The sequence below is a fragment of the Equus caballus genome, chromosome 14 (genome assembly GCF_041296265.1).
Source record: "Equus caballus isolate H_3958 breed thoroughbred chromosome 14, TB-T2T, whole genome shotgun sequence".
NCBI lineage: Eukaryota > Metazoa > Chordata > Mammalia > Perissodactyla > Equidae > Equus > Equus caballus.
Window position 1 is genome coordinate 28,323,373 of NC_091697.1, and position 15,032 is coordinate 28,338,404.

The following is a 15,032-nucleotide window of genomic DNA, read 5'->3' on the forward strand; positions in this document are numbered from 1 at the left end:
GATGTCTTTGGATCCATCTATCTATCAATCCATCCATCCTGATTTCTTTGCTTTTTTCCTCTGAGGACAGGGACTTTATCTTGCTCTCTACTGCATCTAAGTACTTAGTATGTGTTAGATGCTGTGAAAATATTTGTTGAATGGGTGAATGGCTGATGGATGGAGATGGATGTGGATGGAATGGACAGGGACCCTCATTTTACCAATTTCTCACTTAACATGAGGAAGTAGATTATTTGCCTTTGTTGACCCCTCTATCTATATCCCCTCTACAACTTCCTATGTCCTCTGACTTTTGCTCATAGCTTTTCTTCAGCTTTGAGCTCATTTCTGCCAACCAAGATCCCTTTCATGCTCAGGCCCAATTTGACAAGGACCTTTCTGTTCTATGTCAAAAATTTTCAAATCTGAAGTCATCTACACACACACACACACACACACACACACACACACGCATCTTTGAGAGAAGGGTGTTTGTCTTGTTCACCATTATATCCCAAGAATCCAGCATGACAACATTCTATAAACGCTTGTTGAACAAATAACTGAACAGACAGCTATATGGCAGCACAGACTTAATTCTGCTTTGCCTTATCATTGGTTATTTGTATTTGTATCTTACCAGCCTGGTTGTGAGATCAACAACTGGGTCTTAGTCATCTCAGAACCTAGCTAACTCATTGCTTCACTAGTAGTGATCATCTTAATAACATGAGCAGATAACCTTTTGTGAACATGCACTGTCTAAGTGCCAGGCGCTAGACTTTGCCTACAGAAGTTCATATACTTCTCGTGGTCACTCTATGGGGTGGCTTTATCAGAGCCCTTCACAGAGAAGGGGACTACAGCTCAGAGAGATTGGACAACTAGCCCAAGGTCCTCTGGCTTATAAATGGAAGAGAGAGAACTTGCACCAGGTATTTCTGACACCACAGTCTCACTCTTTCCCCCTTTATAAGGCTTCTTTCCTCTGTTAGGGTAGGAAGGACTCTTTTAAAAGTTATTTCAACTGAAGGGACTTGAAAATGGTCAGGGCATCTTCAAACAGACCTGATGCTGCTGCCATTTGACTGTTCTAGATACCGTACCGTGCGGTGTTTACAGCTCTCCAGGATTCTCCTAGCGTCAGAGATAAGACCTTTTTTCAGAGTTCCCGACAGTCTACCAGGACAACCACCCCACTGGGAGCCACTGCCCAACTGAGGTGGCAAAGTCCTCACCTGTCACGTAGTTCTTCAAGTCCAGCTCATTGCTGAGAGGATTGTTGCTCTTGAACATATACAGGTTAAAGGGGGCCGGCTCCTTGCCCACATTTTTCCACACGGTATAGTCTGGAGAGGTCCATCGTCCTGCTAGCACATCATAATCACGCTGAGTGAAGTGGACCAGCTTGGTCAAGGGATCATAGAGTCCCCCATGGAAGCCAATGACCATCTGGAAGTCAGGGTTGGAGTCATAATAAATCTCCCCATAGGCTGTGTACTGCAACTGTTTGATCATGAGACCGTTGATGCTGAACACAGCCAGGGGAGTCCCCGTGTTATCCGAGGCAACGTAGTACTCCTCCCCACTGCTGCTCTCCATGGCAAAGAGGTGACCTTGGAGGTCATAATAGAGTGAGGTTATCTCCGAGTTGGAGTGATTGTAGACATGGGTGATGCGAGTCGGGTTGTGGAGGTCGGAGTAGAAATACTGCAGATGGTGGCCCAGGTTGGTCTTGTAGGAAGCCCGCCGCCCCACACCGTCGTAGCGGTACTGGACACTCCACCCACTGGCCTTGTTGTAGGCTCTCGTTAGGAGGCCCTTGGAGTTGTACTCAAAGATGTCAGCACCCCGCTGGCACAGATAGCCATCGTCGTCAATTTTGTACTGCACATCACCGAGTCTGGTTATCCGATCCCGGAGGTCATAGCGCAAGGGCATAAGGCGCACACTATTGCCTGGGTTTAGCAAATGGAGGTTCCCATTGAGGTCATAGCTATAGCGCCAGGTTGGGCGGTCATTGACAGCCACACTCTGGAGCTGCCCATCCCCATCATAGTCATAGGTGTACTTAGTGGTGTTGGCATAGGGCCCCAGTTTTAGCTCCCTCTTGATCACCCTTCCCATGCTGTCATACTGCACTGTCATCCAGTACATGAGGGACCGGAACATCTCGTACTGGACTTCCTTGATCCTCCCATGGGTGTCAAAGTGTTTGCTGAGGGTCATGACAGCGGTCGTGATGATCTGGTTGATATCATAATAGATGACTCCAAACTTGCCAAAGTGTTCCACCTTGCCGGAAATCTCATCATAGCGGTAGAGGTCAACAGGAAGGGGAGTCTCACTTATGACGGGCTTGATGCTTGCGATCCTGAAGCTGTTGTCATGATAGGTGTAGTCAAACCTGGCGTTGACCATACCTTCCTCGGAGAACCTGTAGATCTGCTTGTCCACAAGTGGGCCAATCTTCCGGTACCTGATGGTGCAGGAGAAGCCCCCACTTTGAAGGTTGACCATTTTTAAAACACCAGTGGTCTCGTCATAACCAAAAGTGACAGCAGTACTGTCATAGACAATCTCTGATAACTTGGAGAGTTTTCCATACTTGTAGAATACCTGGCGCCCAGTGCCCAAAAAGGACGTCTTCAGGATGCGGCCATCATCACTGTAGTCAAAGATGACCGAAGCATTGCTTTCAGGCGGGTTGTAAATGTTGCGGATGTAGCCGATGGAGGTGTGGGTAGACATGCTGTGCCGGGCGACGCTGGGCATGGTGACGGCATGGAGACGCTCAGAGGAGTCATACTCAAAGATGTACTGACGCTGACTCTGAAGCAGGAGGACCATGGACTGGAGGAAGGAAAGGGGACGGGAACACATGAGTTAGCTCTTTAGGACTAAGCACTCAAATGGACAGAATTTATTCCATTTCCCTAAATGTCAATTCAAAAGCCATGAAGGATGGGGATGTTTAGACCAGAGATAACGAGTAGATTGATGTCATTGGGTGTGCCAACTCTGATGGATCATGGTGGCTGCCTGGATCAGTGCTTCCCAAATTGTAATATGTATGTCAAGTACCCAGGGATCTTGTTAAAAGGCGGATTCTGGGGCCAGCCCACTGGCATAGTGGTTAAGCTTGCGCACTCCACTTTGGCAGCCTGAGGGTTGGGATCCTGGGCGTGGACCTACACACCACTCATCAAGCTGTGCTGTGGTGGCATCCCACATAGAAAGTAGAGGAAGATTGGTACAGATGTTAGCTCAGGGAAAATCTTCCTGAAGCAACAAAAAGAAGATGATTGGCAACAGACATTAGCTCAGTGCCAATCTTCCTCACCAAAAAAAAAAAAAAAAAAAAAAGGCAAATTCTGATTCAGTAGTTTGGCATGGGGATAGTGAGGGAGGCAGCCTGAGAATCTGCTTTTGTAACAAGCTCCCAGGTGCTGCTGATGTTGCTTGCACCATACTTTGAGTAGCAAAAGCTTGAAGGACTAAGGTGAGAGGCATTGACCTAGCCTCTAGGCTCAATAACAAGAAATCCTGAGGCTGTTTAGAAATGACTACCACTGGCTCAGCAGAGAACAGGTATAACACACACACTTTCTTTTGGCCATCTTTGATTAAATCTAAAAAGAAAGCACGTCCTCCATTTAGAAGCTACTGAAAAGATTCAATAACCTAGAATCATTGATTCTTTGGGAAAATAATGGCCTCACAATTGAGGCAATTGGGAGATTCTTGCCTCCCCTGGTCAACCATCCTAGTATTTTATGGCATGATGAGAACAATATTCAGGAAGGACCAAAGGCACAGCAGCCCGTCTCTTGCAGAGGGGGTAACAGCTCTGCAAGTGACTGCTATAATGAGGAGGCAAGAAAGGAAGAAATAGAAATGGACCTGTGTCAAGGTGAGTCGAGGTGAGAGGCCCAAGCTGAGCTAGATGACTAGGGCAGTCTTCAAAAGCTTTGTCTTGTGCCCCAAAGGGATCTTTTTTTTTTTTGGTGAGGAAGATCAGCCCTGAGCTAACATCTGTTGCCAATCATCCTGCAGTTTTGCATGTGGGATGCCACCACAGCATGGCTTGATGAGTGGTGTATAGGTCTGTGCCCACGATATGAACCCATGAACCCCGGGCGAAGCAGAGCATGTGAACTTAACCACTATGCCACCAGGCTGCCCCCAGGATCTCTTTATACTGCGGCTCCAACCTGACCTTTTCTGACAGAGACCTAAATCTGGCAGTTTTGGACACAGGGAATTACGTAGAGAGAATCTGTTGGCTGGTGCAGCCAACAGGCCAAGCAGGAGGGTGCTGCTCTGTGTGTTTAAAGAGTTTTAGGCAAATTTCCCTACCCTGATGGCATAATTTCGGGCAAGGCAGAAATGAATCACTGCGTTTCCAGTTCACAGTAATGACCAGCCACGCTGCCAGTGGGATGATTCTGGCCCCTTCAACAGCACTTTTTTTTTTTTGGAATAAAATCAGATAATCCATCCTTTTTGCCATTTCTGAGTGTCTAGCACTTTTTTTTTTTTTTTTTTGCTTTTCACGGTAATGGCGCTGAGCTATGAATAACATTGTCCTTCAGATTTCCTCCCTCCCAGTGAGGATGGGAGCGTGAGGGAAGCCCTTGCAGGGTCAACTAAAGATGTTAAAACGTCTTACAGCAGAGCGCATCAGGTCAGCTTACAAAGAGCAGCGCGAATTAAAGGACGCCACGGCGGCAGCACCCACCTTGTCCAGGTAGGAGTAGCTCCACACCTTCCCGTCGGCAAACATCCGGGACACGATGCGGCCTTGCTTGTCGATGTCCGTCCTCTCGCTCATGGCCCCGCGCTGAAGGCCAGCCAGCCGTCCGTTGAAGAAGTAAGAGACATTGACGGCTGCCAACCCACTGCTGGGGAGCCACAGGAAGGGGCGGCCCACCTGGTCGTAAATGATCCTCAGAGTGAACTTCCGGTGATCATCATAGATCTTTTCCGTCCGAATATTCCGGTCGTAGTCAATGGACAAAAGATTTCTACCATGCACCTAGGAAAACACAACGGGTCTGGTGTGAAAGATGGCACCTGGACGTGTTAGCTCAGGTTCCTACGGAGGACATGGCTAGCGTGGCCAGGGCACAAGTATGTGTTGGAAGAAGAAATAACCCTGAAGTTATTCAGGGTGGTGCTTTCTAAACTCCTTTACACCAATGGTACACATAGAAAATGGCAATATTTGTAGGGTGCACTAGAATACAGAAATGAGGCTGCTTATGGTCAGAGATGACTGATCTGGGCATGGCTGCCATGAACGGTTATGTAGGCTGTGCACTGCACAATGACAAGGGGTGTCATCATATTGTAGAACACTGTGCAGTGCACAGATTACATAGCCATCCCTGGACCCTGGGGTTCTGACAGCCCTGCCTGGCCACCCTGGGGGGCAAGAGACTTTGTATGTTTGCACATTATAAGCCTTTTATGTCACATCATCGGCTGAGTAGCTAATGATCTTTAAGAGCAGGTGCCAAGATTTCTTCTGAAGCCTCAAGTGAAAGGTCCCTAGGGGGGTGGGGAGGAAGTCCTAGAAATCCATATTTTACAGAGATCTGGGCCTATAAGGCTCACTCCTATGTGGATTCTTTACTTCCATCTAGAGAGAAATCTTGCCACCGTCAAGGATGCAAGACATCACTGGGGAGACCTCGGTAGGGCTGGGGAATTCCGACAAAGGGAAGAACTGATGTACTTAGAGTTGAAAGGAATAGCGGAACCAGACATAATTTAATATTTATTTAGACGTTGATCTGATGAGAGAAGAGAGCCTGTCCCAGAAGGCAGAGCTGGGGGACTAGACTCTGGTTAGGGGCACAGGAGAAGGACTCTCAAGATTCAGAGATTCATTGAGTGGATGGCAGGAAGCGAATAAAATGAGGCCAGCTCAGCCCAGGCTCTTTCAACATAACTGATGCAAATCCAGATGTCCCTGGGGTGAGCGCTGAAGGCGAGGGAAGATGTAGACAGGCAGAAGGAAGAGGTATGAGAGATGTCTGTTATTTCCTCACCGTACCCTAATAACTCATTAGCACTTAATGACAATAATGATGAGGATGGTAATAGTAACATTGACATGTGCTGAGGGCTAGTATATACAGGCATTGTGTTAAGCAATTTGCATCTATTATCTGATTTGATGCTCACAAAGACCACTTGATAAATGACGAAACTCATCCTGAACCAGAGAGGTTAGATACTTGCTCAAGGTCACACAGCAATGAAGTGGTAGGATTGGTCTGGAACTTCGGTTTTTAGACTTCAACCAGTTAGCCACTTAGACACTTAACCAGGTTTATTGCTTCCTGTGCTATATATGCATTGAGTGCCCTGAGATGTGTCAAATGAGGAAGAGACTGTACAGCATGGCCACAGCCCATGAGGGCTCCATGTTGCAGCTTTGTGGGAAGATGAGGGATAATTCTAATACCACAGACACCTGTATTCTGAGGAGCAGCATCGTAGCCAGGTAAAGAACTACGTTTCACAGCTGCTTTTGGAGCCAGGGGTGGCTAACACAATGTAAGTGGTGGTTGTTGGCTGGGTTTTCCGGGAACCCTGAAGGAAGCTGACTCAGCTAAGAAGTACGCACCCTTTTATTCGTCCCACTTTCCTCCTTTTTCTCAGTGGAATGTGGATGTGATTACTGGAGCTCCAGCGTTCACCTTGTGAATATGGGGTGACTTTGAGGATGGAAACCTCAAGGAGGATGGCTTATCCAGAGAAAAAGAGTCTAGATCCCTGTTGCTCTAGGTGTCTTCTTTGGGCATCCCTACCAGCCACGAATTTCTTACCTCTAGACTCCTTTTAGGTCATAAAAAATAATAAGCCGATCTCTTGTTTAGACTCTTGTTATTTCTAATCTCTGTTACTTAGCATTTGAAACGCATCTAAACTGAAACGAGTCCCTGAGGCTTTGACAGGTACTGTGCTCGGTACTTTACAAACCTCATCCCAGTTTAATTCTCACAACAGAGGTAGAAATTACTTTAGATATGGGCAATTGAGTCAGAGGGGGTCACACAGTTAGACAAGTGGCAGAGGCTGGATTTGAACCCTGGACTACTGGATTCCCCAAACTACTGCTGTTGCTATGGAGTCATCCCAGAGAGAAGGGGATAGAACATTTAGAAAAGAGCAAGCACCAGAGCATGGAGACAGGAACAAAGGTGGCGAGTTCTTGGGATTATAAGGAAACCTAACTTCCAGTGGAAGATTCATATCCTCAAACTTGCAGCAACTGGGAAGAACAGTCAAGAAGGCAAAGGGAGAGTGGTGGGATTTTTTTTTTTTAACAGGTCCAAAATTTAATGCTGTCAGAATTATTGGGGCTCTTGATCCCAAATCAGAGTCACCATATCCAGAGCAAAGCACAGCTGGGGGCAGAAAGATCATCTCCTTTGGAAACAGGAGTTGGGCCATGTCGGCTGGCTTCATTTGGGACCACTGCAGAAGGCTACCAAGATAAGATTCTCGAAACTACATGTTTGAGAATTTCAGTTCAAGACCTCACCAACATTCCACTGGCAGAATGAATGATGCGGCGACCACGAGGAAGGATTTTCAGGGTTTCCTGAGCCAACTGCTGGAGACCCTCCATCATGCCTATGTATTTCCCATCTTCTCGGTCATCCTTCTCTCCTCCTTCCCTTGCCTTATTTTTTTCCGTTTCTGCTTCTCTTTGCTAATATGCCCCAGTGCATTTATTATTTATTGAACATTAAATCTCTGTTAATGTCAGGTGTGGTGCCTGCTCTGGAACGCAAGGGTGAGCAATACCAACACAGCCGTGTGTCCCGAGAATTTGGGGTGGGCTTAGCCTGTTTCCAGCACCGCCTTGTTTTATCTTGTTTAATCTTCACAACGGCATTCCCAGGCAAGCACTATTATTATCTCCATTTTACATGCAAGGCGCAGACAGGTTGAAGCGCCCTGCTCAGGCTTACACAAATAGGAAGTGGTGGAGCCAGGATCCTAACCCCGAGCTCACTGTCTTCACCCCTAAGCTGTCCTGCCTCTCCCCGCTTGCCTCTCCATCAGGCGTGCAGTTCTAAGCCACCTGGGATGCGCTCTCAAAGCACCGCTGCTGGGCCGACCCCACAGGTGCTGCATCAGCCCCACAGGGCTGCGTGATGCTGACGTGTACTCTCAGTTAAAATACACTGTGTGATATAAGGCCCTGTCTTCAGTTACCTGGGAGAGTCCAGCAGGCAAATCACATATATATATATAAAACCATAATATAATCATATGTGTGTGTGTGTGTATATATGTACATATATGTATGTATCTGTGTATACATGAATATATACTAACATGTAATCATGGGAGAGACCAACATGTAAATCATATACAGGCATACTTCATTTTATTGTGCTTCGCTTTATTGTACTTTGCAGATGTTGTTTTTTTTTTTTCCGAGGAAGATTAGCTCTGAGCTAACATCTGCCACCAATCCTCCTCTTTTTGCTGAGGAAGACTGGCCCTGAGCTAACATCCATGCCCATCTTCCTCTACTTTATGTGGGATGCCTGCCACAGCATGGCTTGACAAGTGGTGTGTAGGTCCACACTTGGGATCCGAGGTGGGAAACCCCGGGCCACCGAAGCAGAACGTGTGAACTTAACCGCTGCGCCACTGGACCGGCCCCATCAGATATTGTTTTTTATAAATAAGACTCCATCAGCAAAAAGATTATGACTCACTGAAGCCTTAGATGATGGTTAGCATTTTCTAGCAAAAGAGTGCTTTTAAATTAAGGCATGTACATTGTTTTTTAGACATAATGCTATTGCACACTTAAGAGACTACAGTGTAGTGTAAATATGTCTTTTATATGCACAAGGAAACTGAAAAATTCATGTGACTCACTTTATTGTGATATTTGCTTTACTGTGGTGGTCGGGAACCGAATCTGCAATCTCTCTGAGATATGCCTGTCTGTAAGCATGACTATCATTGTAACAACTGTATTAGTATGTGAGGGTGCTGAGGTTGCAGAAAGAACTGAATAGTGGACAAGTACAAAAGACGGGTCCCCAACGTCTGACTGCCACCATGTGGGTTTGTTGCTACTATTTAGAGCTGACAAGGCCTCTCACCTCTGGCCTGGGTGCACCAACCATAAAGAAGTCACAGGTGCTAACCATGAGCTATTGATAATTTAAGATGGGATCTGATTCCCAAATTCACGTACCCCTAGGAACGGGATTTTGTTATAACACTGGTTTGAGTTAACTTTAAAAAAAATTTCCCAGTTTTACTGAGATACAATCGACATACATCACTGTGTAAGTTTAAGGTGTACAGCACAATGATTTGACCTACACATAGGGTCATACCTCACTTAACGACAGTGATACGTTTTGAGAAATGCATCAGGCAATTTCATCGTTGTGTGAACATCATACAGTGAGTGTACTTACATAGACTTAGATGGTATAGCCTATAACACATCTAGACTACATTTTACTAATCTCATGGGACCACCGTAGCATATGTGATCCATTATTGACCGAAACGCTGTTGTGTGGCACATGACTGTGAAATGATTACCACAGTAAGATTGGTTAACGTCTATGATCTCATGTAGATACAAAAGAAAAAAAAGAAAACCCAGCATTTTTCTCCCTGTGATGAGGACTCTCAGGATTTATTCTCTTAACTTTTCTATGTATCATACGGCAGTGTTAGCTATAGTTATCATGTTGTACATTACACCCCTGGTACTTATTTATCTTATAACTAGAAGTTTGTACCTTTTGACCACCTTTCTCCAAATCCCTCTCCTCCCACCCCCTGCCTCTGGTAGTTACAAATCTGAGCTCTTTTTATGAGTTGTTTTTTTTTTTTTAAGATTCCACATATAAGTGAGATCATATATTATTTGTCTTTCTCTGACTTATTTCATTTAGCATAATGTCCTCAAGATCCACCCATGTTGTTGCAAATGGCAGGATTTCCTCTTTTTTATGGCTGAATAATATTCCATTGTATATATATACTACAATTTCTTTATCCATTCATCCAACCAATAGATACTTACATTGTTTCCATGTCTTGGCTATTGTAAATAATGCTGCTATGCACGTGGCGGTGCAGATAGCTCTTCAGATATATTCCCAGAAGTGGAATTGCTGGATCGTATAACTATATTTTTAATTCTTCAAGCATCCTCCATACAGTTTTTCATAGTGGCTGTACCAATTTATCATCCCACCAAGAGTGCATAAAAGTTCCCTTTTCTCCACATCCTTGCTAACATTTGTTATTTCTTATCTTTTTGATGATGGCCATTCTAATAGTCTTGAGATAATATCTCATTGTGGTTTTGATTTGCATTTCCCTAATGATTAGTGATGTTGATCATCTTTTCATGTAGCTGCTGGCCATTCGTAAATCTTCTTTGGAAAAATGTCTATTCAGGTCCTTTGCCCATTTTTAAATTAGATTACTTGTAGTTTTGCTATTGAGTTATATGAGTTCTTTATACATTTTGGATATTAACTCCTTATCGGATATATGGTTTGCAAATATTTTTTCCCATGCCATAGATTGTCTTTTCACTGTTAATTGTTTCTTTTGCTGTGCAGAAGCTTTTAGTTTGATGTAGTCCCACTTATTTATTTCAATTATTTTATTGAGGTCATAATGGTTTATAACATTGTGTAATTTCAGGTGTACATTATTACTTAGTGGTTTCTGTATAGATTGCATCATGCTCATCACCAATAGTCTGATTTTTATTCATCACCATATATATTCCTTTCACCCACCTGCCAACACCCTTCCCCTCTCGTAACCACTAATCTGTTCTCTTTATCCACCACTTATTTATCTTTTATTTTGTTGCTTGTGCAATAGGTGTCATTAGGAAAAATCAATGCCAAGACCCATGTCAAGGAGCTTTTTTCCTATGCTTTTCTTCTGGGAGTTTTATGGTTTCAAGTCTTACATTAGAGTCTTTAATTAGAGTCTTTAATTTTGAGTTAATTTTTGTGAATGGTGTAAGATAGGGGTCTAGTTTCATTCTTTTACATGTGAATATCCAATTTTTCCCAGCATCATTTATTGAAAAGACTGTCTTTTCTCCACTGAGTGTTCCTGGCTCCCTTGTCAAATGTTAGTTGACTGTATATACTAAGGTTTATTTCTGGGCTCTCAATTCTGCTCCATTGGTCTATTTATCTGTTTTTATACCAATACCATACTGTTTTGATTACCATAGCTTTATATATAGCTTGAAATCAGGAAGTATGATGCCTTTCACTTTGTTCTTCTGTCTCAGGATTGCTTTGGCTATTCTGGGTCTTTTGTGGTTCCATGTAAGTTTTAGGATTTTTATTTCTACTTCTGTAAAACAATGCCATTGGACTTTTGATAGAGATTGCAGTGAATCTACACATGGCTTTCGGTAGTACGGACATTTTATCAGTATTAATTCTTCTAGTCCGTGAACATGGGATACATTTCCATTTATTTGTGTATTTTTTGATTTCTTTCATCAATGTCTTATAGTTTTCAGAGTAGAGATCTTTCACTTCCTTGGTTAAATTTATTCCTATTTTATTATTTTTGATGCTATTGTAAATGGGATTGTTTTCTTTTTCAGATAATTTGTTGTTAGTGTATAAAAACACTACTGATTTTTGTATGTTAATTTTGTATCCTGCAACTTTACTGAATTCATTGATTAGATCTAACAGTTTTTTGATGGAGTCTTTAGGATTTTCTATATATAAAACCATGTTATCTGAAAATAGAGACAATTTTACTTCTTCCTTTTCAATTCTGATGCCTTTTATTTCTGTCTCTTGCCTGACTGCTGTGGCTGGGACTTCAAGCCTATGTTGAATAGAAGTGCTGAGAGTGGGCATTCTTGTTTTGTTCCTGATCTTGGAGGAAAAGCTTTCAACCTTTCACCATTGAGTATGATGTTAGCTGTGCACTCGTCATATATGGCCTTTATTATGTTGAGGTACATTCCTTCTATACCCACATTGTTGAGAGTTTTTTTTTATTATGAATGGATGTTGAATTTTGTCAAATGCTTTTCCTGCACTATTGAGATGGTCATACAATTTTTTTCATGCTATTAATTTAATGTATCACATTGCTTGATTTACATATGTTGAGCCATAGTTGCATCTCGGGGATAAATCCCAATTGATCATAGTGAATGATCCTTCTAATGTGCTTCTGAATTCAATTTGCTAGTATTTTATTCAGAATTTTTGCATCTATATTCATCAGGGATATTGACCTGTAGTTTTCCAGTAGTGTCCTTTTCTGGTTTTGGGATCAGGGTATTGCTGTCATTGTAAAATGAGTTTTGGAGTGGTCCCTCCTCTTCAATTTTTTGGAAGAGTTTGAGAAGGATTGGCATTAATTCCTCTTTAAATTTGGTAAAATTCACCAGTGAATACATCTGGTCATGGCCTTTTCTTCATTGGGAGATGTTTATTACCGACTCCATCTCCTTACTAGTATTTCTTCTGTTTCAGATTTTCTACTTCTTCCTGATTCAGTCTTGGTAGGTCTTTTTCCTAAGAATTTTTCCATTTCTTCTAGGTTGTCCAGTTTGTTGGTGTATGGTTGTTCATAGTAGCCTCTTATGATCCTTTGTATTTCTGTAGTATCAGTTGTAATGTCTCCTTTTTCATTTATAATTTTGTTGATTTGGGTCCTCTCTTTTTCCCCTGCTTGGTCTAGCTAAAGGTTTGTCAATTTTGTTTATCTTTTCAAAGAACCAACTATTGATTTGGTTATTCTTTTCTATTCTGTTTTCCTGTTCTCTATTTCCTTTATTTCTGATATCATGCTTACTATTTCCTTCATTCTGCTAACTTTGGGTTTAGGATGGTCTTGTTTTTCCAGTTCCTGAAGGCACAGAGTTAGGTTATTTTATTTGAGCTCTTGCTTGTTTCTTTTTATTTGTTTTTTTACCTTTCGACCTCCTTCACTCATTTTTACCACCCCCTACTCCTCACCTCTGGCAACCACTCATCTGCTCTCAGTATCTATAAGCTTGTATTTTAAGATTCCACATATGACAGAGATCACATGATCTTTGTCTTTTTCTGTCTGACTTATTCACTTAGCATAATGCCCTTGAAGTCCATCCATGTTCTCACAGGGGCAAGATTTCATTCTTTTTTTAATGGCTGAATAATATTCCAATGTGTGTATACACACACACACACACACACACACACACACACATCATATCTTCTTTATCTATTCATCCTTTGATGGACATAGGTTGTTGCCATATCTTGGCTGTTGTAAATAGTGCTGCAATGAACATCGGGGTGCATATACCTTTTCAAGTTAGTGTTTTTGCTTTCTTTGGATAAATACTCAGAAATGGAATTGCTGGATCATATGGTAATTCTATTTTTAATATTTTGAAGAACCTCCACAGTGTTTTCCATAGTGGCTGCACCAACTTATATTCCCACCAACAGTGCACGTCCTCACCAACACTTGTTATTCCTTGTCTTTTTGAAAATAGCCATTCTAACAGGTATGAGGAGATATCTCACTGTGGTTTTGATTTGCCTTTCCCTGATGATTAGGGATGCTGAGCATCTTTTCACGTACCTATTGGCCATCTGTAGGTCTTCTTAGGAAAAATGTCTATTCAGATTTTCTGCTCATTTTTTAATTGGATTGTTTGGGTTTTTTTTTTTTTTTGCTATTGAGTTGTATGAATTCTTTATACATTTTGGATATGAATGCCTTATCAGATATATGATTTACAAATATTTTCTCTCATTTGGTAGGTTGCCTTTTTATTTTTTTATGGTTTCCTTTGCTGTGCATCAGTTTTTTAGTTTGATGTAGTCCCATTTATTTACTTCTGCTTTTGTTGCTTTTACTTTTGGTATCAGATTCAAAAAAATCATTGCCAAGACCTATGTCAAGGAGCTTACCACCTAGATTTTCTTCTAGGAGTTTTATGGTTTCAGGTCTTATGTTCAAGTCTTTAATCCATTTTGAGTTAATTTTTGTGTATGGTGTAAGAGAGTGGTCCATTTCATTCTTTGCATGTGGCTGTCTGTTTTTTGGAATACCATTTATGGAAGAAATTGTCCTTTCCTCATCATATATTCTTGGTTCCTTTTCTGGGCTCTCTATTCCATTGATCTGTGTCTCTGTTTTTGTGCAATACCATACTGTTTTAATTACTATAGCTTTGCAATATAGTTTGAAATTAGGGAGCACGATGCCTTCAGCTTTGTTCTTCTTTCTCCAAATTGCTTTGGCTATTCTGGGTCTTTCATGGTTCCATACAAGTGCCTCTTTAAGATTGTTTGTTCTGTATCTATGAAAAATGCCATTGGAATTTTGATAGGGATTGCATTGAATCTGTAGATTGCTTTGGGTAATATGGACATTTTAACAATATTAATTTTTCCAATCAGTGAGCATATTTCCATTTATTGGGTCTTCTTCAATTTCTTTCCTTAACATCTTGCAGTTTTCAGTGTACCAGTCTTTTACCTACTTGAAAAAGTTTCTTCCTAGGTATTTTATTCTTTTTGATGTAGTTGTAAGTGGAATTGTTTTCTTAATTTCTCTTTCTGCTAGTTTGTTGGTGGTGTATAGAAATGCAACAGATTTCTGTATACTGATTTTGTAACCTGTAACTTTACTGAATTCCTTTATTAGTTTTTATTTTTTTGAGGAAGATTAGCCTTGAGCTAACATCTCACAAATCCTCTTTTTTTGCTGAGGAAGACTGGTGCTGAGCTAACATCTGTGCCCATCTTCCTCTACATTATATGTGGGAGGCCTCCCACAGAATGTCTTGACGAGAGGTGCATATGTCTGCACCCAGGATCTGAACTGGTGAACCCCGGGCTGCCAAAGTGGAACGTGTGAACTTAACTGCTGCACCACTGGGCTGGCCCCTCCTTTATCAATTTTAATAGTCTTTGGTGAAGTCTTTTTCGGTGAAGTTACAGTTTTCTATACATAATATCATGTCATTTGCAATTAGT

General features: G+C 42.1%; 1 protein-coding gene across 29 annotated transcripts in view; it reads right to left on the reverse strand.

Moving 5' to 3' along the window:
* TENM2 (teneurin transmembrane protein 2) overlaps nucleotides 1–15,032 on the reverse strand; it is a 3,416,041-nt gene that overhangs the window by 12,301 nt on the left and 3,388,708 nt on the right. For all 29 annotated transcript variants that reach the window (XM_070232931.1, XM_070232936.1, XM_070232935.1 and 26 more), the window contains 2 exons: nucleotides 4,724–5,020; nucleotides 1,221–2,835 (listed from right to left, as the gene is read on the reverse strand). In XM_070232931.1, the coding sequence (XP_070089032.1) occupies nucleotides 1,221–2,835; nucleotides 4,724–5,020 (1,912 nt within the window). The remainder of the gene's footprint in view (nucleotides 1–1,220; nucleotides 2,836–4,723; nucleotides 5,021–15,032) is intronic.